This window comes from Hesperophylax consimilis, chromosome 22 (assembly GCF_061612785.1).
Source record: "Hesperophylax consimilis isolate HC1 chromosome 22, BYU_Hcon_1.0, whole genome shotgun sequence".
NCBI classification, from domain to species: Eukaryota; Metazoa; Arthropoda; class Insecta; order Trichoptera; family Limnephilidae; genus Hesperophylax; species Hesperophylax consimilis.
The window spans coordinates 6,568,935-6,592,242 of NC_142857.1; the positions used below are offsets into that span (position 1 = coordinate 6,568,935).

Here is a 23,308-nt window from a genome sequence, read left to right on the forward strand (position 1 = left end):
GTAACCTTTTAAAGCAACAGCTTGACTTCTATTTTTAACATATGAAGAGAACCATCTCAGAAGATTTCCACATATACCAATCTTCGAGAGCTTGTTTAACAGTATGTCGTGATTTACTTTGTCAAAAGCCTTAGAAAAATCTGTGTACATGGAATCTACCTGTTTCCCATTATCCATAGAGTTAAAAACAAAATCAGTAAACTGTCCTAGGTTCGAATCAACAGATCTGCCTTGAAAAAAACCATGTTGATGGGGGCTAGTAATAATATTTTTGCATGAGTCAAAAAATTGGTTTCACACGATTTTTTCTTAAGATTTTACTTAAGATACATAGTTTAGAGAAAGGTCTATAATTTTCAATGTTGTGTTTGTCCCTTTTTTTAAAAACGGGTGAAACAAAAGCTTGTTTCCAAATGGTAGGAAATACACCTTCTTTAAAAGATTTTTGGAATAGTAGTGTAACAGGAGTAACTAGTGTTTCAGCACAATTAACAATAAAAATTGGGTGTAACTTATCACAACCGGCACTTTTTTTGTGTCCACATTTTTGAGATATTTTAACACTAATGGTGCGGTTTTATCAATTGAATCAAAATTAATTGAATTTATGGTAACATCATTTTATTTATTTTTATTATGCTTCCGATTTTGTTGTTCGGGTTAAATCTTCCCCATAGGAAAAACTAAACCCTTCCACTCACTTTTCCACAAATGATCAGCTAGTCAATCAACACTATGCAAGTGCATTATATAAGTAAAATAAATACAAAACAATACAAGAACAACAACACGTCAACTCACCAGAGATCAAATGGGAAAAAAAAATTCACCGACTCCAGATATTTTCATATCAGAGGGTTCGGCTCGGTAGTACTTCTAACAGGGCCTATAAATCCTACTGATCCCTCAACATAAATATTTAAAAAATCTTTCGTTATCCTACATGTATTCAAAATGACCGACTTTTGCATCTTTATATATAAATTTTTTGATAGATCTAATACGCCTAAATTTTTAATGAGAGAGCTAGGTATAATGCCAGTAGCCGAAATAACGAATGGTAATATTTACTTGTATCAACAATATTTGTGGAAGTATTATTAGTTGTTTTATCGGGGATAAAGACAGATTGGAAGTAATCGTTAAAAAGATTGCAAATTCGTTGACCATCACTTGAGGAAATGTTTTTGTGATACACGTTATTAGGTACTTCAGAAGATGACTGTTTTGATTTCACGAAAGTCCAAAAATATTTCACATCTTTCCTTATATTTAACTCGGCTTTCTTTCTATAATTAGTATAACACTCTTTTTCTGTTCTTTTTTGGCGAGTCCTGAGTAATGAGAAGGTATGATAATCTGAGGGGTGTGAATAATTTTTAAACTTTCGGTGATACTTTAGCTTTTCTTTAATGATTTTGATTAGGTAGGGAGTGTACCACAGGGGATATTTGGGAGACAGATAAATGGTTTCTGATGATACGTAGTGATCAAGAGCTACATTAATAATTTCGTAGAATTTATCAGTTGCTTCTTCTATACCCCTTGAACTAAAAATATTCGACCAATCAAATTGCTCCAAAAACTCGTTAATCTTGACGTAGTCAGCTGAATTAAATAATAAGACTTGTCGTGGTTGATATATTAAGCAAAATTCAAGGAGAATGAATATAACTTCCATTATTTTCAGAGTTTCAGATTTCCAAGTGTTGCTTTTCTGTGAATATTATGCGAGTCTGTAACATTTTACCAGTCTTACTAATTACGTGTTTTAAATTTTATACAACTGATTTTGCATCCTAAGCGGTTGTTTATCAGTTGTGTTAAATTAAAAATTTAAAACACGTTTATTAGTAAGGCCCTTTATGTTCTATTCCATTGCAGGCCCAGAGCATGCGGGGTGACGAACCAAATGTCCGTACCGCTGATAGTGAGAGGGGAAGCAACCGCAAGAGGCGAGTGGCCCTGGCTGGCCGCGATGTTCGTCAAGAAGGTGTCCTCGCTAGAGTTCGTCTGTGCTGGCTCCATTATCTCCACCAGGCACGTCGTCACGGGTGAGTCTGCTGGCTGAAAAATCTCAAAATCACAAAGCACAAATACAGAACGGCTCAGAACTCCGATATTTAAAAACTTCCAAGTTTTCCATGTTCAAAAACGTTATTAAAAAAATGTTTTAACTAAAATAAAAAAAAAAAAACATATAAGTGAATGCTCCACTGCAAAATATAAATAATAAAAACTTAACCAGGGCAATAAGCCAAAACATACTTATGGTTATTCCCAATTTCCATGCATTTTTGAAAAGAAAAAAAATATTTAATTTCATGGTTCGAAAATATATAATGCACTACCAGATCAAACAAAAAAATAACAGAAACTAATATATTTAAAACTGAAGTAAAAAACATGGCTGAGAGAACAGAGTGACGATAAGTGAGAACACAATGTAAAGGCAACTACCGAACAAATACATAAATATAAAACTATGGACACCTCAGAACAGGAAACCCCAGTGGGACTGTGAAAACGGCGACATTATTTGTAAATTATGCTCTACACTTACATATTACATCATGTTCAAGCTTGACATGATACAAATATGAACTGATGCTTTCGAACTGTTCAAATGACAATGTTAAGAACTTTAACGGCAGCTTTATCGATTTTCCTCTAGCGGTTGTTAAACTTAGTACAATGATACTTTTGTTTTGATTTTCTCTTGGTGCAATCTCGGTACATAGTTTTTGAAATCCCTGGTTTTGTGTTTCTGTTTCCAGCTGCACATTGCGTTCACTCTAAGGGGAATCGCCCTGTGAAAGTTAACGAACTGGTGGTGAAGGCAGGTGTGTACAACCTGCAGGACTGGACTGACGATAACACCATCACGCTGGCCGTTAGCAAGGTCTTTCTGCACCCCGACTTTAAAGAAAAGGAGGTCAGTACTTTACCAGGATCCTTATCCAGGAGGTTAATCAGATGTGAACAGCCAGTTTTTCACAACCTTTCTCATTTTCATCTTCTACCATTACCTACTTCCTTGAGCCTTAAGGCAGAAAATAGTGCAGAGCATACCGTCGATCGCGCTGCGCTGACGAGCTGGACAGATAGTTCTCAAACGCCCCGCGTAGCGAATCGCGTGGCACTACGGCTCTTCAATTCACCTACATATTACCGCAAGCGACTGACGTACGCATGGTACTCCAACCTAAAACTCGAAGAAAATTGGGCAATACCTATAAATATTGTAATCAAAAATCTATGTCTTTTCAATTTTATAAAGACGGAATTTTTATTTTTATTTTGAAGACACTATTTAATTAGGTTTGGTTAAAATCTGTTGACGAACATAAACGACGAGATCTTGTGTATTACAGTGAAAATATGTTAATATTTTTAAAGAATTGTGACAGTGAGAAAAATGCACAACTTTCCAGTTCGAGTCTTCAAAATCTTTTTTTTTTATTTTTACAAATTAAAATTGGTTTATTCTTTTTAAAATTGTTAGAATAATTTATATAAAGTTGTGTTTATCCATGCCAGGTTTCGTGGATTAAATAAATTGTGGCAAATATTGAAGATTTGTGTTGTTTTTTGTTTGAAGGTTTTGAACACTGACATAGCGATCCTGGTCCTCAGTAAGACTATCACCTTCGGGCAGTACATCTCCGCGGTGTGCCTCTGGGAAGAAGATGCTGACCTCAGCAAGGTGGTGGGCCGGAAAGGAGCGGTGAGCATTAACACTACTACCTCCATCAGGCTAAGCAGCTAAAGCAATTTTTGAGTTAAAGCTAAAACTTAGGATTCAGCTAATGCCGTGGCTGCAGCTAAAGCTAAAGCGCTAGTTAAACCTTAAGCTATCGGTAAAGTTATGTCTAAAGCCAAAGCCAAGGTTGACACTAAAACTGAAGATAAAAATAAAGCTAACGCTAACGCCGAAGCTTAGGCTGAAAATAAGTCTTAATCTAAAGCTATTTCTGAAGCTAAAGCTGAATATAAAGTTAAGACTAAAGCTAAAGATAAAGCTAAGGTTAAGGCTGAATCTAAATCTAAAGCCACAGTAAAATTTAAAGCTGAAGTAAAAGCTGCCGCTAAAGCCAAGATAAAGCCTCAGCTAAGGTAAAAGCTTAAGGTCAGCAGAACCGTTTTATTATGGTGATTTAAATGTATATTTTTTAAAGAAAGATAAACATTTCCGGGTTACGAATAACCTGACAATATTTTAAAATCTCCTACTACCACTTTAGTAAGCGGAAAAAGTTGCTTAAAAGAAATTATTAATTCTAGGGTTCTACAAATTGAACCTGAATGACATTTTATTTTGTTTAAATGGACTGTATCGAGTAGTTATTTTTGTGACGCAACTGACGGGGGATAGGTAAACAATTGAATTGCAAGGAATTTGACATTCTTTTTCCCTTTGTTGGACGTATTGTAGCTTGTAGGCAAAATTCTTTATGAGAATGAATTGGTGTTGATCATACGGTTCACTGAGATATTCTTCTGCATAGAATTCCGAGAGAGATTGGTCCTTTACTTGCTGCTGTTGACGATCAACCCAACCTGAACAAATGTTGTTAAATAAAAAGCATTGTTATAAAAGACCAATCACTTTTATTATTTCAATCAATTCCAATAATATATTACAGAAGGACGCTTTGGCACTCAAGCTCAAAAACTCTTTGAGAGTTTTAAATAAGAAGAAACAAAATTTATTCTGTATTGAAAAAAATGTAAATCAGATAGTTATTACTCTAGCTCTATTGATAAATCAAAGTAACAACAGAGACAACTATTGATAATAAATTGCATTATTAGTGAGAAAAATCTTGATATCGTAGTTTCAAACCTTTTTAACCATAATAATTTGTGCCAATACAGTGCCAGACAGTGGTCGGAAAACTTATTGGTCAAAGAGCCAAATATGTACATTACAACGATTCTAAAAAATTATGAGAGCCGAATCTATTTTTTAATTTAGTAAACCTTTATTATAATTTTAGACCTTCATTAAATTACGGGTAAAGTGAATAAAACTTGATTTCACACTTAATAAAGATTTAATCGTTGATAGACAATAATATGAAAGTAAGGTATCCATAAATTTAAATCATGACAATGACTGACAAACACTTAATGCGAACAATGTCCTTACATCTTCTTGGAAAGTTTCAGTAAGTCAGGTTTGTATGTTGTTGTTTTTAATTTTAAGCATGATTCCAGGTTCTTCTCAGTTTACTCTTGATAAAGTTCATGCTTGAAAAATATTGTTCGCATAAATATGTAGAGTCAAAAAGGGAAAGAACAGCAAACGCGAGTTTTTTCAGCTGATCGTGAGAGTCAAGAATACTATTCCAGACGTTGAAAATGATCATGTCTTCCTTCTTCAGGTCTTTCAAAACAGACCACTTGTGTTGTGAACTAAGATCACATTTGTTCTTCTGCAATATTTCTAAATCTATACGAAAACGTTGAAATTTAGAGCTCCATATTTCTTTGTTTTAAATCCTGCAATTGTATTTCAAAGTTACCAATGTCAATAGGAGGATTTTTGACAAATGCTAAGGTCGCTCTGCTATTTTTAAACTCCTGAAACCTGCTGAGAAATGCTTATCTCATATTTAAAATTGTTGTTTTGAAATGGTGTTTGTCAATAGAGGAATTATTTCAGGAGTTTAAAAACAGCAGAGCAACCTTAGCATTTGTGCCAGAGCCTGAAGGAGCCGCACTTTGTCGACCATTGCCCTTGAATAATTACTCTTTCTGACTTGTTCTACAATTCAAAGAACTCTCTACACACTCATGGAACTGATACTGAACTTGAATATAGCACTTGATGACGGTGTAAGACTACTAAAGCAGTAAGGTCTTGTGTAGTAAACCTAATATTGATTGTTCTTAATGTTCGATTTATATAATTTAATAACGTAAGTTGAAGTATATATTCCACATAAAATCCATTTAAATGTTTGAAATAAAACCCAGAGACCTTAGTGTGGCATATTGCCATCAAAATGTATGGAAAATGGCAGAAACTGCAGGAATTATAACTATTCCACAGCATTTTGTACAGATTTTATAATATCAAACAAATGCTTTAGAGAGAGATGTACCTTTGTTGCGTCAACAGTTTTTGTTTGTTTTTTCATAAATTTTCGGTTTGGTAATTTAGATGATTTTTTAAGATCGCATATCTCGCAAGTCTAAAAATATAAACAATATCGCATGTTCCAGGTGGTAGGATGGGGCCGCGACGAGAACGGACTCCGCGCAACTCCGGAACCTCGCCGTGCCGACGTGTCCATCGTCTCCACTGAAACCTGCCGCGCCTCGCGCCAAGAGTTCCAAGTCCTCACCAACGAGAAGACGCTCTGCGCAGGTAACCCTTTTATTTACATCATAAAAACAACGGGTTGCTTGGAAACGGACTTAAAGCCAACCACACCGACTATCAATGCGGCGGAGACATATCTTAACAGAACCAAAACAAACCAGAACATTGAAGAATGAAAGAAGAGCAAACATAACGTAACCATATTAAAAAAACCTAAATTAAGGCCGAGTGTAGACCTGTCAAAATCAACTATTTTCGACACACAAGAACTCTGTTGTTCATTTCCAAAACAATATTTTTTCTAACTAGAATTTATTTTAAAAACGTTTGCCTGAAAACAGTAAGATGGCGGTAATGTAAATCTTCGTTATCATCGTTATAAAAGTTATGAATTTCAGTTACCAGATGGCACTATTTTTTTGTATTATTACGCATTGTAAAAAATATACCTACATTCCTCTTCCTAGCATCCCATGTTTATATATGACGGCCGGCATAGTCCAGTGGTAACGCATTGGACTGCCATTCCGAAGGTCGCGGGTTCGAACCCGGCGTGCGCAAATAAATTTTATTTGATTAATTTGTGTTATTTCACAATTAATTAATTAAAATAATATATAATATATAGTATATTTGCGGCACGTTCCAGATTGGAAGATACTACCAGTATCGCCCTGGTGTAAGACCACCATTCAAAATTGAAACGTTGCTCCAAATGGCTTTAGCCGTGTTTAGTGACTAGATCTTAATAGCCAGGTACTTCCCCACCTTCCTCTTTCCCTTCCCCGCTTACCTTCAGCCTCACAACATCCCCCAATTGGGGATGCCATAGTCTCACTGGCTCCAGACGGGAGCAGTTGGGACTCTTGTGAGGTATTCACTATAAAAAAAAATGTTTGTATTGACATAAAAAAGATAGTGCTATGTATTTGTCTTTGAGAAAGGAATGAAGAAACCGCAAACAACGCATAACGCTGCTTGCGGTTGCTTCTTTCCTTTCGTTTCAATGTGTTTATAAATTAATACTGTCACTTTTTCATACAACATTTTACATTTTATCTTTGGTGACACCTATAGCGGAGCGGGTGGGACTTCAACACTTCTCATTTTAAGCAGCCATATAATGTTGGAGATTTATTGCTTTCCCTACTTGAGATAGACAATAGATAAGCCGCCACCATTCTCGCATTCACCACCGCCGTTATAGACATCTGTGGGCCATATAGCCTGTCCGTGTTTCCGTCACTGAATCGCCAAAGACCATCGCCCTTACAAGAGAATCATCTGGCGATTCCTGCAACCCCGCTGCACAACCCCCGCGTCCCTACGCCCTTGGAAGTAAGAAATCCAACTGAAGCCGCGCCCTTTGTCTTCTGTCGATACGCAGTAATATTTTCAACAGTGAAATGACGATGAAATTAAAAACCGATTTACTTAGAAAATCATCGAGTGAAGAGTGCCTCACCATGAGTACCGTTAATTTACCCCCCCCCCCCTTCCTTTAATCATAGCTGGTTGATTGTAATTTCTTTGTAATATACAATTACATTTTTACAGCATAACATCCCTTTACTACTTTGTTTTATTGCAAATCATCGATCTTTTACCATGTTCACCAATTCATTACTACGCGGATGACAAAACAGTTCATGATAGATTTTTGTTTTACAAGCCCCCGAAGGGCACGAGGGAAGAGTTTTTTTTTATTAAATCTATTTTTTTAATTGTTTTATCTACCTATTCTTAATCAAGGTGTCAGATGTTTGTTTAAATAAGCAGAGCTCGGTATGTTTATTTAATTTTTAAATTTGTTTTAAATACTCGAGAATTTTTTGGCATACAAATATGGCGTGTTTGCAAAACATCTTAGTAGTACTATTAGGTACTACCTAGAGTACTTATAGAACCTGAAAATATAGACGAGCCAATTTTGTAGAAAAAACTCCAAGTTAGGACAAATAACGGTAAAAGGTCTGTGAATGTTTTTTTTTCATGACCAGATTTTTTCATTATTACTTCGACGGTCTCCGTGGTCGAGGGGTAAGGCTCTCGACAAGCAATCCGAAGGACGCGGGTTCAAATTCCGGAATGTGCAAATAAATTTTATTTGATTATTTGGTGTTATTTCACAATTTAATTAAATATAATATATAGAATATTTGTGGCACGTTCCATAGTGCAAGATACTCTCAGTATCGCCCTGGTGTAACACCACCATTCAGAATATTAAGCTAGCTTGGAATGGCTTTGGCCGTGTTTGGTGACCAGAACTGAATATCCTGGTACTTCCCCACCTTCCTCTTCCTCGTCTCATTCCCCTCACCTAACTTCAGTCTCGCAACATTCTCCAATTGGGGATAGGCCATAGTCTCACTGACTCCAGACGGGAGCGAATGAGACTCTTGTGTGGTATTCAATTCAAAAATGTACTGCTAGACGTAAAAAGTAGAAGAAAAAAATAATATAACTGGAAGTGGGTGTACAAGCGTGTCTCATGGGCCACGGAAAAAATATCATTGTGGTCCTGCCCCATGGTTGACCTTGGTTAATCTCGGTAAACCATGGTTATCGTAATAAATATTTAGAAAAAAAAATCTACTTATTTAGCCCTGAGGGGTTTTACATGTAGGTAGTACAATTTTAACATCATTATTTAAATTTAGACCGCAGAACGGGTATTATTTATTGAATAAGTGAATCTACCTGGCTATTCAGATTTGGTCACCAAAAGAAGTTGGTTCAAAAGAATTTGGCATTCTCACTATAAAAATATTACTATTTGTAATTTCGGCTACTGGCATTATACCTAGCTCTCTTATAAAAAATTTAGGCGTATTAGATCTATCAAAAAATTTATATATAAAAATGCAAAAGTCAGTCATTTTAAATACATGTAGGATTACAAAATATTATCATATATGGCTTGTAGAGCATTGACAACATGGTCAGGTTCTCTAATTTTCATACCGCGTTGAATTCGGCTATCCGCTAACTCTGGCAAAAGTGATTCGTTGAAAAACTTTGTCAGGCGTGGTAACACTTTTAGCTCAAATTCATTGTCAGGATATATTCTTATTACTTCTACTCCACTTTCAGAATAAATTATAATGTCACAGAAGTCCTTTCTTGTAATGAATAATTGTCCTAGAACTTGAAATGAATAATTATGTGACTTCTTCAACACAAGTATTCCATTCTGCACGGCAACGAAGATATTATCTTCCAGAGCTGCGTCAAAAATAGTTTTGTTTCCGATTGAGGGCAGGCATTTTACTTCCGCTATACCATTTTCTCCAACCAATCCATCTGGACTTGCCCCCAAGTATGGCCATTCCTTTCTCACAAAAATACCACATGGCGACACTTTTACCTTGTATCTTTCCTCGTACAAGTCAATCGCAGTCTTTTCTTTGATTCCAAAATATTATCATATTATTAATATTTAATTTTTAAAAATATGGTATAATATCATATAATTTAATAATAATAATATTTTAATATAATTAAAATTATAATATATATTTTAATTATAATATATATTTTAATAATTATCATATAATTTAATAAATAATAACTTAATAATATAATCGGTTTGAAAAATAAACAATAACCAAGACTCCGACCATGATAGCGCCATCTGTTGGGATATTTAAAAGAAGCTTTTAGTTCGATGTTCTACCGTATTAAAATTTTCAAATAGGCGCCACCAGACGGCCTATTTTAAAAGTCATTTAAAAATCTAAGTATTCTTTCTTAAATTATAGTATAAAAAATATTAAATTAACTTTAAAAAATGGAAAAATATAATACCAATAGTTTATTGTTTAGTTTTGTTAAATAAACGTATCCAAAGTTTTATAATCTGCATTTTAAAAACAAGAACAATTAGTGTTTATGAAAAAATTAAACTACGAACCTATTTTATTTATTTTTTAGTTTTTTTTTTCGTACGTTTAAAAAAAACCCCTTCAGGTATTTTTTGACGATATTCAGCCTTTAATAGTATTTTTTAAAACGCACGTATTACGGTCTGAAAAAGGTCATATTTTCGATTTGATTTTGATAATTACTAAGCCTATGTTAATTTAAAAAATGTATAAAAAAAATTTTACTTGTTGAAAACACTATCATTATCGATTTGCTTAATAATATTATCATTATTTTAAATTAATAAACAACTACACTCGGCCTTAACCTAAAGAAAAAAGAGTAAGCACACAACTAACATTCCTGACTAACCTTACCTAACCCAACCTAACCTAACCATACCTAACCGAAACCAACCTTGATTAACCCCATATATATTCAAATGTCTATGTAAAAAATATTCACGTAGAACTTTGAAATAATATCAAAAGATGGCAGTAAAAAATATGCCAGTCCCGGTAGACTAGAAAACCTGGGTTCGAGTTTTACATTTCCATTGAGAGTTGTTAATATTATCTTCGTCAATAATAAAAATATATTTCTTCAATAATCGCAAATTCTCTTCTTGGCGTAGTTTTAATTCAATGAAAATAAATCACTTTGTATTCACCGATATTTAATCAAAATAATCGACACGTTAAAAATCAATGGTTTCTTCGTCAGCATAAAAGTAAAATGAAAATTAATAAAAGGAAAATACTTGGTTTTAAGTCACTTTATGTGTAGGACTACACAACATGGAATAGGTTTAACAGTGATCAGTTTAGAAGCTTAAAAAAAACGGTAAATTCAAAGGTTGATATCATTAATAACCAATTAAATTGAACTGTCAGCCCAATTCTAAGTATGTTCCCCATTACTTCACTTATCCCACGTTCCCCTCCCTTACTTCTCTTCCACAACTGACGCACTGTCTTTTCTAGTATACTGTCTCTTTCTTTTTGATAATGTGTTTGCTTCTTTTAAAAAAATAATAAATATAAGTTTTTAATTTTCATGTAATGGATTTTTTGGTTTTCAGGGGATAAAGATGGGTCAGGACCTTGCAACGGAGACTCGGGGGGCGGCATGTTCCTGAACCAGGGGGGGCGTTGGATGCTGCGTGGTGTTGTCTCCAACAGCCTCAACGACCCCGACTCTACCAACACGTGCAACCTCCACGAGTATGTCATCTTCACTGACGCCGCCAAATACCTCTCCTGGATCAAGTCCGTCCTTGCTGACAACTAGAGGAGGGTCGCTCGTTAGGGAGGACAGGTCACCCATCCCATCCCTCCCCATCCTGCCCTAACTACAAGTTTCGATTGCATTGCAAGGTTCACACCATCAGCTCCTGGGTTTCTAGCACGGGCGTTCGATAAAACTCTACAGCGATATTTGCGATTACGGTCAGTAGGAGTTTATGATTCCGACAGTCGATAGACAAAAGCCGCCTCATTTTGTGCAGACTACATGGTGTCAGATAAACTTCGGTTAAATGTCAAAACACACAATTTTTTTAATAACGTCGTAAGTTATGCAAAACAATTTAAGTATTTATAAACTGACGAAGCTCTTAGAATTAAAAGAAATCGAAAACGCGATCAATTGATTCCGATTCAGCTTGAAGAAAAAAAATTACATGCAGATTGCTAATGTACATTAAAGTTAGTATTTTTATTCGACATGGTCAATTTATTAGTATTTTATTTTTTTATGTAGCCGTTTGACATTTAGGAAAGACAATATCTACAGTGTTGCCATCGTACAACGAGTTTTATTTAGTTTATTTGGTGTCGAAGTCGGGATCTATCGATATAAAATCGTCGGTAGTTGATCCGATATTGTGTTATCAATTTGAACGTGGTAGACCCCCTGTAATTCATTACTTATTCTGGATCAAGTCCGTCCTTGTCAACAACTAGGGAAGGGAAAATTTAAGGGTGGGGCGTTCCAAGGTACAGGTCACCCCTACATACTTAAAGATGTGGGATTTTCCTGTCAAACTTTTGGAGGCTCGCCTCTCTAGGCTAAATATTATGGGAAGGACGCTCGAAAGTGTGGGTCAGTTACCTACATGAATCAACCACCTCCAGTTTCTGTTCTGGATAAAGTCCATCCTCTTCTTTAAAACTAGAAGGTACATTTATTGGTGAAGGCCGATCAAAGGGAAAGGTCAGCCCTCCATCTTCATGACCTTATGATGAAAAACATCACGATTTTCACCTCAAAACATTGCACGAGTAAAACATGTTTAGTATCTACCTATCCTCATCAGAAACTATGAAAGGTTCATTTATTAGAGTGTCCGGTCCAATTGCAAGACCATTTCACTACCTTCCATGGGTTTTTCAAATTTCGGAAGACCTATGTAGATTTTGCTCTTTTTAGCCAGTTTTAATAGTTTCATTTCATAAACGATACCAATTTTCCTAGCACTGGAAGTTAAAAAGTGTTAAACATTACCTCCACGCACGAGGCCTCGGAAGGAAATAAGTTCCTTTTAACGCAAAATTCATCTTTAGCGATGCTATGAAAATGGTAGGTACATATTGTAGACAGAGAATTCGGAAAATAATACATCAGCTTTTTCATGAGGCCCCAAAGTCGCAAAAATGATACACATTGAGGACACAGAATTCGGACAATAATACATCAGTTTTTCATGAGGCCCCAAAGTCGCCAAAATGATATACACTGAGGATACAGAATTCGGAAAATAATAATCAGCTTTTTCATGGGGCCCCAAAGTCGCAAAAATGATACACATTGAGGACACAGAATTCCGAAAATAATACATCAGCTTTTTCATGGGGCCCCAAAGTCGCAAAAATGATACACATTGAGGACACAGAATTCCGAAAATAATAATCAGCTTTTTCATGGGGCCCCAAAGTCGCAAAAATGATACACATTGAGGACACAGAATTCCGAAAATAATACATCAGCTTTTTCATGGGGCCCCAAAGTCGCCAAAATGATACACACTGAAGACACAGAACTTAGGGAAAATGTTGCTTGTCCAATGATGGAGGACTTAGTTAGCGGTGGTTTGGAGCTCCGACGCATTTGTCCACTTAGCTACCATCCGGTTAAGCTGAAATGTTTTAAAGGTTTGCGTTTTAAACAAAACAAAAATATTTTCGTTTTAGAAAAAACTAAATGATTTTCTATTATTGGGATGCTGACTCTCCGAAAAAGAATTCGAAAGCATTTATTGGTTTGTGTCTTTTATATTTTTTGTGTATTTGTGAATGCAATAATCCATATTCCACTGACTTAACCCTCACCACATACCTACTCCAATTAGGGATACTGTGGGAAATAATCTGCAGAACTGTTTGTGTGAAGAATAATTCAGACAAGCAAGAAAAGTAGGAACCTACCTATAGTATAATATTTTAACAAAAAATTGTTTAAATTGTCTTTTTCAAATTGGATTTACGCCACAGATAAAGCTTATCGATAAAAAAATATTGTTAATTTATTAGGAATCTCTCCAAATTATTTGTAATCCGGTTAAAAACGGGATTGCAATTAACGAATGACTTGATCGGTTTCCTGATAAACTTTTAGTAGAATACCAATTTATTGTCACGATGTCAGAACACGTGTTCATAAAAATCAATAAATTTTCACATTTCGTCATTTGTTATTAAGACAAACGCAGGTGCATGAAAACGTTTTTCAATAAATTAAGAATTTACTAATAGTTTACTCGTTTTGAAGGTCATGTTTGCAAAATTTCAACATTCTTGATATAAAACTGTAGATATGTATAAAAATCAAATCGAGATGTCGGTTGATTACTTTTCGAGTTTTGCGAGATCCAACATAATCAGGCTGAATTTTTAAATATTAAGATGTTCCCGAACGTTTCAGACTAGTCCCGAACATTCCACAACATTCTAGAATGTTCCGTGATGTTCTAAAATATTGTGAAAAGCTCTCGAATACTCTCGAATGTTCTGGACTGTTCCAGAGGGCGAAACTTCCAGACCTTATGTCTTCAAAAGCACGCCCTTCAGGTAAAAATGGGAACCTTCTTCATAGATGGGGGATAGAGAGCTACCACACCATATAACTCCGTCGATCGTACCGGGACTTGTTTCTGAGTTTTAGCGGCATGCACATTGCACACTCCCTTTTATAATATATGTATAATGATTATCAGAAAACAATTTAAACAATAAAAATATTCTATTTTGATTGGAATTATGTTGAAAATGATTATCTACCTCAGGAAGAGACTTGAACCAGTAGTTTTCTCCCAAAATGAATCCAGGAGTAAGGAGGAAGGAATCCACTGCATGTTTTTAATTTTATTTTGTTACAGTGTTAATACAAATAAAATAATATTTACAATGTAGCAATGCGTTTTATTTCAATTGTTCAATTTTGTGTCCATTTTTTCAGAAACTGACAGAAAGCATTGCACTACTACATTGATCTTTACACGACTGCAATATATATATATAGGGTGTATCGGCACGTACCCGACAAACTTTAACCAGCTATTCTTTAGCACATTTGGATTAAAAAAATTTATGGGCACTTTGCTGTCCGGAAGCATTTTTTTTTCAATTAAAAACAAAAAAATTAAAAATTTCCACACTACATCACTGTCATTGGCATGGCTTTTCGTGTTAAACAGCTGTTATAAGCAAGTATGTCGAAAAGCGTCTTCGCTCTTTCGCACACACTAAATAATAATAGTCAAAAATGAGACGAATGGTGCCGTGCCATTTCGTTGTGATTGTAAAAGCGCGCCAATATAGGTACGCACGTACATTATTCAACGGAATTCGAATAAAATATTGCCAGATGGGTTTTCAAACTTTGACAAAGGATAAAACAGTGGTGACATGTGGTGAAAATATGAATAATACATTTTTTATTAAAAAAAACGTTACCGGACAGCAAAGTGCACATAACATTTTTTACTCCAAATATGCTAAGGAATGGCTGGTTAAAGTTTGTCGGGTACGTGCCGATACACCCTGTATTTTAACAATATTTCAGACATTTCAATTGGCCTTCAATATTTTTACAAAAAATCGTCGAGATATAAGTGAAGTCGTATATAAAAAATAAATAAATATAAAAGTATTTTTTTAGTATATCCACAGCTATTTTCAATATATACATGTATATAATTTTGGTTTTTACTGAGAATTGAACTTTCCTACCCGGGAGCTGAAGTCAACAACTCTGCTAACAGTGTCAAATCCTGATTGAATAAAACCGAAATTTATTGCTTATATAACTGCTGTTAGTTTTCGAATTTCAGATATATGCGCATGTGGCTGCGTGTGTATGCTTGATTGCCACCAAACGTTCATAAAATCCATTGTCATGGACAACGAGTCTATCTGTCGAGTTTCAGCTCTGAATTGCATTTGCTTGAAGACGGCAATTTATCGTCAGCTAGTTGTTGGCATCCTCCCGCTGTAATGTGCCGCCCCCGTTGAGGAACTGCAGTCCCTTTTTTATTTTTCTTTTATAGATAATGACTTATTGACATTCTAACTTAAGACCCCGCATACACAATTTCTACCGATTTATAACAAGATTATTTTTTTTAAGTTTAAAAAAAATAATTTTTTTTAAAGATAATATCTATACATTTGTTATACTTGTTTACTACGTAGTAATGCAAAATCATGTGTTTTTGGTTTGAAAATTTGGTCGCCTAGAAATGTTTCAGATGCTTCAATTAAATACATCTTGGCCTTTAAATAATCGAGTTTTTTTGTAGATAAGTCTTTTTATAAGCCCAGAAAAAAATAATGTATAAGGCCTATGAAAACTGCATTAAAGTTCAAAATCTCCTACTTACGAACCCATTTTCAGTTATGATTTTATTTTTATAATGTGGAAAATTAAATTATTTATAAAATGTTTGGAAAAAAATTAAATATTTATGCCTGAACATCCACAAAATAAAATAAATGACCCTTTTTGGCCATGTTTTTTTCTTGCATAAATCAAAACAGGCGGATGGTGTTAAGCGGGAATTTAAACCTTATCGCCATCTACGTAAGGGGTGTTATTGATAGCGGCTCGATTTAAAATATTACACGACGTAGTGCATCGCCTTAAGATAACTCGCTTTTAACATCGATCACCAGGTAAATTGTTAGCATCTCCTCACTAATGTAATCGTATTGAAATCAAAGTGCGAAAATTCATCCATGACCGCACCTGATAAAATAATTTACCGGTGTTCAAATGTGAATATGGACTAGAGCTGCCAATGCGTAATGTTCTAAAATACCAAAAAGAGATTTTCAAATTCCCCACTGTTTTTTTTGGTGATTTAAGTCCCAGCATACCCAATTTCTACCTATTTAAAATAAGTTTCTCGTCAACTCTTTAAGTTTTCAATGTCCAAAAAAAATTATATGTTCTTTTTGAAGATAATATCTAAACATTTGTTGTTCGAAAACATTAATAATATTAAATTACCTTGATAGAAAAAAATCGCAAAGTAACCTCCGAAAATTATTCAAAACTCGTTTTTTTCTGTTATTTAATATGTTATAGGCATTAAAAATACCCAGTTTATCTTTAAATGTGTGGTGTATGTGTGTAAGGGGGACAGCATGAGAGCGAGACAGCGAGTACGAGACGTATATAAGAGATCGTATGAGCGGGAATGAGCCTCTCAGTCCAGAACCGTGATAGTCTTCTTACAAATAAATATTATAATACAAGCATTGTTATTATTGAGTATGTAGAGTTAACATACGTTACAGTGGCGCAGCACGGTAGTTCGTAAATTATTAAAAGTTTACGGAGAATCAGATGATTCAAGAAGATTATTCGAATTTTTGGTGATCACAGTATAGTCTGGCGCTTTAGTATTTTGGGCGTTGGATCGCTAAATTTTGAAGGAAGAAGAAGAATAATAAAAGGCTATCAAATTGGAGAATTCACACGCAGCCGAGGCGAGCACGCAGATCGGGCCGGGCAAATTGCGCGGTAAAAACGCAATTTTACACGTGTGTGGGAGCCGACATTGCAACATTTTGTCGAGAGTACACCGTTACACGGGGTACGCAGAAGATCCAGGATCAAGATCGGCATCAAGGGTGAATTGGCCGGAATCCGGGACCGGGGTTCTGTCGCTACAGCGGGAAGGAAGACCTTGGAAGGTGATCGTGTCCGCAGCTGAAGGGAGACGGAGCCAGAAAAGGGTGCTGAGACGTTGGTGATTCACAGGCTCAGGGCAGGGGCTCGGAGCATAACCTCTGGAAGGGCTGAGATACGTATATTTTATTCAACTTGTTTCAGTTCTTCTCCCAATGGAGGCGATTTGTAAGAATTTGGGGACGTTCTGTTACAGAACGGGAGACTGGTCATTGTTCAGGGAACGATTGGATCAGGCCCTCATTTTAAATGATGATAAGTTGTTGTCACCAGAACGCAAAAGAGCATTTTTGCTGAGTTGCCTCACGGAAGAAACTTTCTCTCTATTATGTGATTTATGTTTTCCAAAAAAGGTTTCTGTTTGTTCTTTTGAAGATTTATGTAAATTATTTGATTCACATTGCAAACCAGTTAAAAATATTTTTGAGTCTCGTGAATTATTTTATAAATGTAAACAGTTTCCTAGCGAATCCGTTAAAGATTACGCGGCTAGATTGAGAGGGTTAAGTTTATCTTGTAATTTTGAGCTGAGATTGGAACCATGTTTAAAGGACATATTCGTTATTGGGATTTTTAATGAAAAATTGAAACACAAGCTATTCGTAGAGGCAATCGATACTTCTTTTACGGATTGCATTAATCTAGCGGCGACGTGGGAACATGTTGTGGCTTTTAAAAAAGTAAATCCGAATTTAAATGTTGTTCATAAGGAAAGCGAGTATTTCCATAAATCCAGGAAAGATAGTCCTTCCAGGAATAAAAATTCAATGCGGAGTAAATCACCGGTTAATGGTACGTTAAAAACTTGTTTTTTGTGTGGAAAAAAAAATCATTTGCAAAAAGATTGCTGGAAAAAATTTTTGTGTAATCATTGTAACAAATCGGGTCATCCTAGTAATTTGTGTAAATACAATAAAAATTATGTAGGTACTAAAAATAAACGGTTGAATTCGGTGTTCGTGGTTAATAATAATGTGGGGCCGGAACCCACATATATAGATTTGTTAATTGGTAACATAATATTGCCGGCGTTGGTAGATACGGGAGCTGCGATAAACGCGATACCATATGAAGTGTATTTAAGATATTTTGTTTCTTACGATTTAGAAAAGTATAATGTTCATTTGTCAGGGTATGACGGAACGCAGTTAAATGTTTTAGGTAAAGTGAATTTAGAGGTGTCATTTTTAGGTACGAAAATAGATTGAAGTGCGAAAATACAGTTCGTAATAATTAAAAATGGTAATTCTACAATAGTTGGTAGAGATTTTTTACAAGTTTTCGGTATCGGATTAAGTGGAATAAATTCTGTAAAATTCAGTGAGATTAATTGTGATAATCATCTTGTTTTTCGTGAAAGTTTAAAGAAGAAATATGCTCATGTTTTTTCAGAAAAATCGGGTAGGCTTAAAAATTATGAGGCAAACATTGAAGTTAATTCGGACTTTAGGCCAAAGTTTGTAAATCCGAGGCCATTACCTTTTAGTTTACGTGAGAAAGTAGAGATAGAGTTACAGAGAATGTTGCATGAATACATTATTGAAAAGGTAGAAATAAGCGATATTGCAAGCCCGATTGTTGTTGCAAAAAAGAAAGACGCTTCAATTAGGATTTGTACTGATTTCAAAACAACATTGAATCCTATGTTAGCGAAGTTGAAATACCCACTACCTCGTATTGACGATTTAATTTCATCTCTGAATGGTGCAAAATATTTTGCTAAGATAGACTTACGAAATGCATTTGGACAAATTTCATTGAACGAAAAGTCTAGAAAATTATGTGTGATTAGTACGCATATAGGTTTATTTGCATATAAAGTATTGCCTTTTGGCTTAAGCACGAGTCCGGCCATCTTTATGCAAGTCATTACGGCGATAGTTGGTGGACTTAGGAACGTTCGTGTATTTTTAGATGATCTACTTTTATTTGGGAATTCTAAAGAGGAATTATTTTCTATTTGTGAAGCAGTACTTAGCAAGTTAAGTGATTGCGGATTAACTATTAATGAAAATAAGTGTTCTTTTCTAGAAACAGAGATAGAATATTTAGGTTATAGAATTTCGCAGAAAGGAGTTATGCCTTTAGAAAATAAAATATATGCTATTACCCAAATGAGTGTACCGAAAAATGTTTCGGAACTTAGAAGTTTGCTGGGAGTTATTTCCTACTATAGGTCTTTTATACAGAATGTGTCAGGTATTTTGTCTCCTTTATACCAATTGTTGAAAAAAGGGATAAAATTTGTATGGTCTCAGGAATGCAATATTGCGTTTGAGCAAGTTAAGAAACTGCTGACGTCAGACAATATTTTGGTGCATTTTGACCCACAATTACCTATCAAGCTAATTACAGACGCGAGTGATATAGGTATATCTGCTATTATATGTCACGTATATGAGAATGGCATGGAAAGACCGATTGCATTCGCTAGCCGTTTATTGTCAAAAACGGAATTGAGGTATTCCATTCTAGATAAGGAAGCGTGTGCAATAATATTTGGTTTAAAAAAATTCTTTCAATATTTATATGGTAATAAATTCGTTCTAACTTGTGATAATAAAGCTTTGGTACATATTTTGAACACTGAAAAACAAGTGCCAATACTAGCGGCAAATAGGCTACAGCGCTATGCGTTGATTTTACAAACATTTGACTATAATATAGAATATGTCAAGTCGGGTGAGAACAAAGCGGATTTCTTATCTAGATTGCCGGTTAATAGTAATAATAATTTAAGTGATTGTATCGACGAGGTCGACGGTAGCGAATATTTCTTAAATTATATTGGTAGTCTGAACGTTGATAAGATTGAATCGGATTTTTTAAATATAATTGAGGCGGAAACGACAATTTCAAAAGAAACGATGAAGCAGTTTTCGATTAAAGATGTAAACATAGCAAGCATTACTGGGTTCGTAATCAATGGTTGGCCGGATAAAAAGTTTTTAAAGGATGACTTGTTAAAATTCTGGTATTTTAGAAATAAATTATCGACTTATGACTCGTGTTTATTTTATAATAATAAATTTGTGGTTCCGAGGGAATTAAGGGAAATCATATTGAATTTCATACATCAATCGCATTTAGGTATTGTTAAATCTAAAAATCTTGCTCGAAATTATTTTTTTTGGTTAGGGATGAACTCAGAGGTAGAAGCAACTGTGAAGCAGTGCGTTCGATGCTTGGAGTGTTTACCCACTCCATGTAAAGTTGAGTTACAGCCGTGGCCAATCAGTGGATTAATATGGAATAGATTGCATATTGATTTCATGGGACCTTTTGGTGGTTACAATTTTTTGATAATCGTTGATGCAACTACAAAATGGATAGACTGTCACATCGTAAATAAAGTAGATTCGTTTTGTACAATAAAAGTTTTGAAAAGATTATTTTCTAATTTCGGAATTCCGGAGCAGATAGTAAGTGACAATGGTACAGCGTTCACTTCAACAGTTTTTAAGGAATTTTGTCATAATTTTAATATTAAATCGTTGACATCTCCTGTCAACCATCCAGCTTCTAACGGACTTGCCGAAAATGGGGTTAAAACGGTAAAGAATTTTTTAAAAAAAATTATGATAAATAATAAATTGCCTGCTGATTTTGAGGATAAACTTTTAACATTTTTGGTTGATATTAGGAATACGCCTTCTATGTCTACGGGGATTGAACCTAGTAAATTAATTTTGGGAAGGAAAATTAGATCAATTTTTAATACAATCATTCCAATATTAGATAATGTTGAAGGTCAAGGTTTTAAAGGGATTGATAACACGATTAAAGATAAGATGTTATTGAGTCAGCAAAAACAAAAAAAGTATTATAGAGGAAAAAAAAAAATTAAAAAGTACTTTGATGTTGGATCTAAAGTTTTAACCAGGGATTTGAGAAGTGATAAAAACAAATGGATATTAGGAGAAATTTATAAAAGATTGGGGAATAGGGTTTATTTAGTAAAAATTATGTCTACAGGACAAGTGTGGAAACGCCACCATGATCAAATTTCAGAGAGGAAGGTTAGGTGGGGGGAGAGTGACAGGTCTGATGATTTGCTGGACCTGGGTCCACTCTCGGACGTGGACATGACCAAGTTTCCTAATTCCTCTGATTTTTGCAGGTCACCTACACCATGGGAGGGGAGGTTACGCCCTCGAGGACAACGCCCATGCTACACCGAATGAAGAGTCAAGAACATACATAATTACATATAAATTGGAAATTAAATACATAATGGAAATAATTAAATATATTTGGCTTATATAAATTTGTAAAAATAAAAAGATGTAATTATGATTTAAGTGTGGGGGTGTGGTGTATGTGTGTAAGGGGGACAGCATGAGAGCGAGACAGCGAGTACGAGACGTATATAAGAGATCGTATGAGCGGGAATGAGCCTCTCAGTCCAGAACCGTGATAGTCTTCTTACAAATAAATATTATAATACAAGCATTGTTATTATTGAGTATGTAGAGTTAACATACGTTACAAAATGCAACTAAATCATTTGACAAGAGATTTTTGCTCTTTTGAAAACGAGTCCTGTTTTATTAAATATTACCACCATTTTCGCTTAATTATTGTCGTTGTTTTTAATATTAGCGCACTCCCTCTAACCTTCGTATTTACGCATCTCCCTTTCAAACAATCTTTGAACGCTTACTACGGGGTCGTAAGGATGATTATGGAGAACTGATTATGGACGACATTCGACTTGTTCCTTCAACAGATCACCCATGGAAGTAAGAACCTCAGGAACGGCAAACTCTATGGAAATTATGCTAAGCAGTGTTTAAGGCATACTTAGGTCTAAGTTACTAGTACCTACTGACATCATTGGCTCATAGTTATTCTTCACGACAGGTTGCTCGATTTATGTTTCTTGTTTTATTCTTTGATTGAAAAAATGTTTTGTTTTCAGAGATTTCATGTTCCAACAAAAGCGATGAAAGATGTAAATCGATTAGCAGTATTACATATCACAACACTTTTTTAAGTTTACCTGTATTTAAACGAAGGTGCCCAATGCCGAATTAATTAAAATAAGCATTTAATAAATTTAAGCATTTAATACATTTAAACTTTCTAATTATGTATATAACCAATAAAAATATGTAATGCATTAATAATTATTATTTTGCATTTGTGTAATATCATATAATGACGTGTTTTTTAAAAATAAATTAACTTATTTATTTATAGAGCGGAGACGGTTTACACATAGTTCCCGTGGGCACTTAGGCCATAGGCCAATTGCGCTATCTCCCATTTTACCTCATTCCTTAAAAAGTCACTTGGTTCCTTTTATAAAGTTCATCAGGGTTGTCATTGGATATGTGACCATGTCTTCTGGTTCCACAATGTGTGTTTCTGGTTCTCATCTCTCCTCTCCAATCCCTCTTGATTCCCTGAAGGCCCAACAAGGGAAGAGAGCTTCATATCTCCTCTCCATTCCCCTTTGGTTCCGTGAAGGCCCCACAAGGGAAGAGAGCCTCATATCTCCTCTCCATTCCCCTTTGGTTCCGTGAAGGCCCCACAAGGGAAGAGTTCACAAAGGTGGCCTCATCTCTCCTCTCCAATCCTCCTTGGTTCCCTAATTAACTTTCTTTAACCTATTTAAAAAAAACAGTTAAATCTCCTTGCGTAGTCTATCGTAAATTAATGTGTTTAATTTTAACACATCAAAGATACTTGTGTCAACATTTTTTTAATGTTTTATTAGGTTCTCAGGAGATTTAGAGCTTCGATTAAACTGGGCTAAAGTGATTCGTGATATGAGTTGGAAATTTTATTAATCTTACATATAAATAACTTACATCCTAGGCATTGATGCAATCACAGTACTCACGGTGAATTGCGTGTTTCAAAATTGTTTTCAGGAAAGGAAACTCCAGTGAAAATGGAAAAATAATCGTTTAT

General features: G+C 34.9%; 1 protein-coding gene across 8 annotated transcripts in view; it reads left to right on the forward strand.

Moving 5' to 3' along the window:
• The window catches only part of LOC149412765 (serine protease gd-like), a 56,176-nt gene extending 41,565 nt beyond the window's left edge, over positions 1 to 14,611 (forward strand). For all 8 annotated transcript variants that reach the window (XM_089645583.1, XM_089645577.1, XM_089645578.1 and 5 more), the window contains 5 exons: positions 1,885 to 2,054; positions 2,778 to 2,935; positions 3,602 to 3,727; positions 6,232 to 6,376; positions 11,280 to 14,611. In XM_089645583.1, the coding sequence (XP_089501709.1) occupies positions 1,885 to 2,054; positions 2,778 to 2,935; positions 3,602 to 3,727; positions 6,232 to 6,376; positions 11,280 to 11,488 (808 nt within the window). In that variant the 3' untranslated portion in view covers positions 11,489 to 14,611. The remainder of the gene's footprint in view (positions 1 to 1,884; positions 2,055 to 2,777; positions 2,936 to 3,601; positions 3,728 to 6,231; positions 6,377 to 11,279) is intronic.
• The last annotated feature ends 8,697 nt before the right edge of the window (positions 14,612 to 23,308 follow it).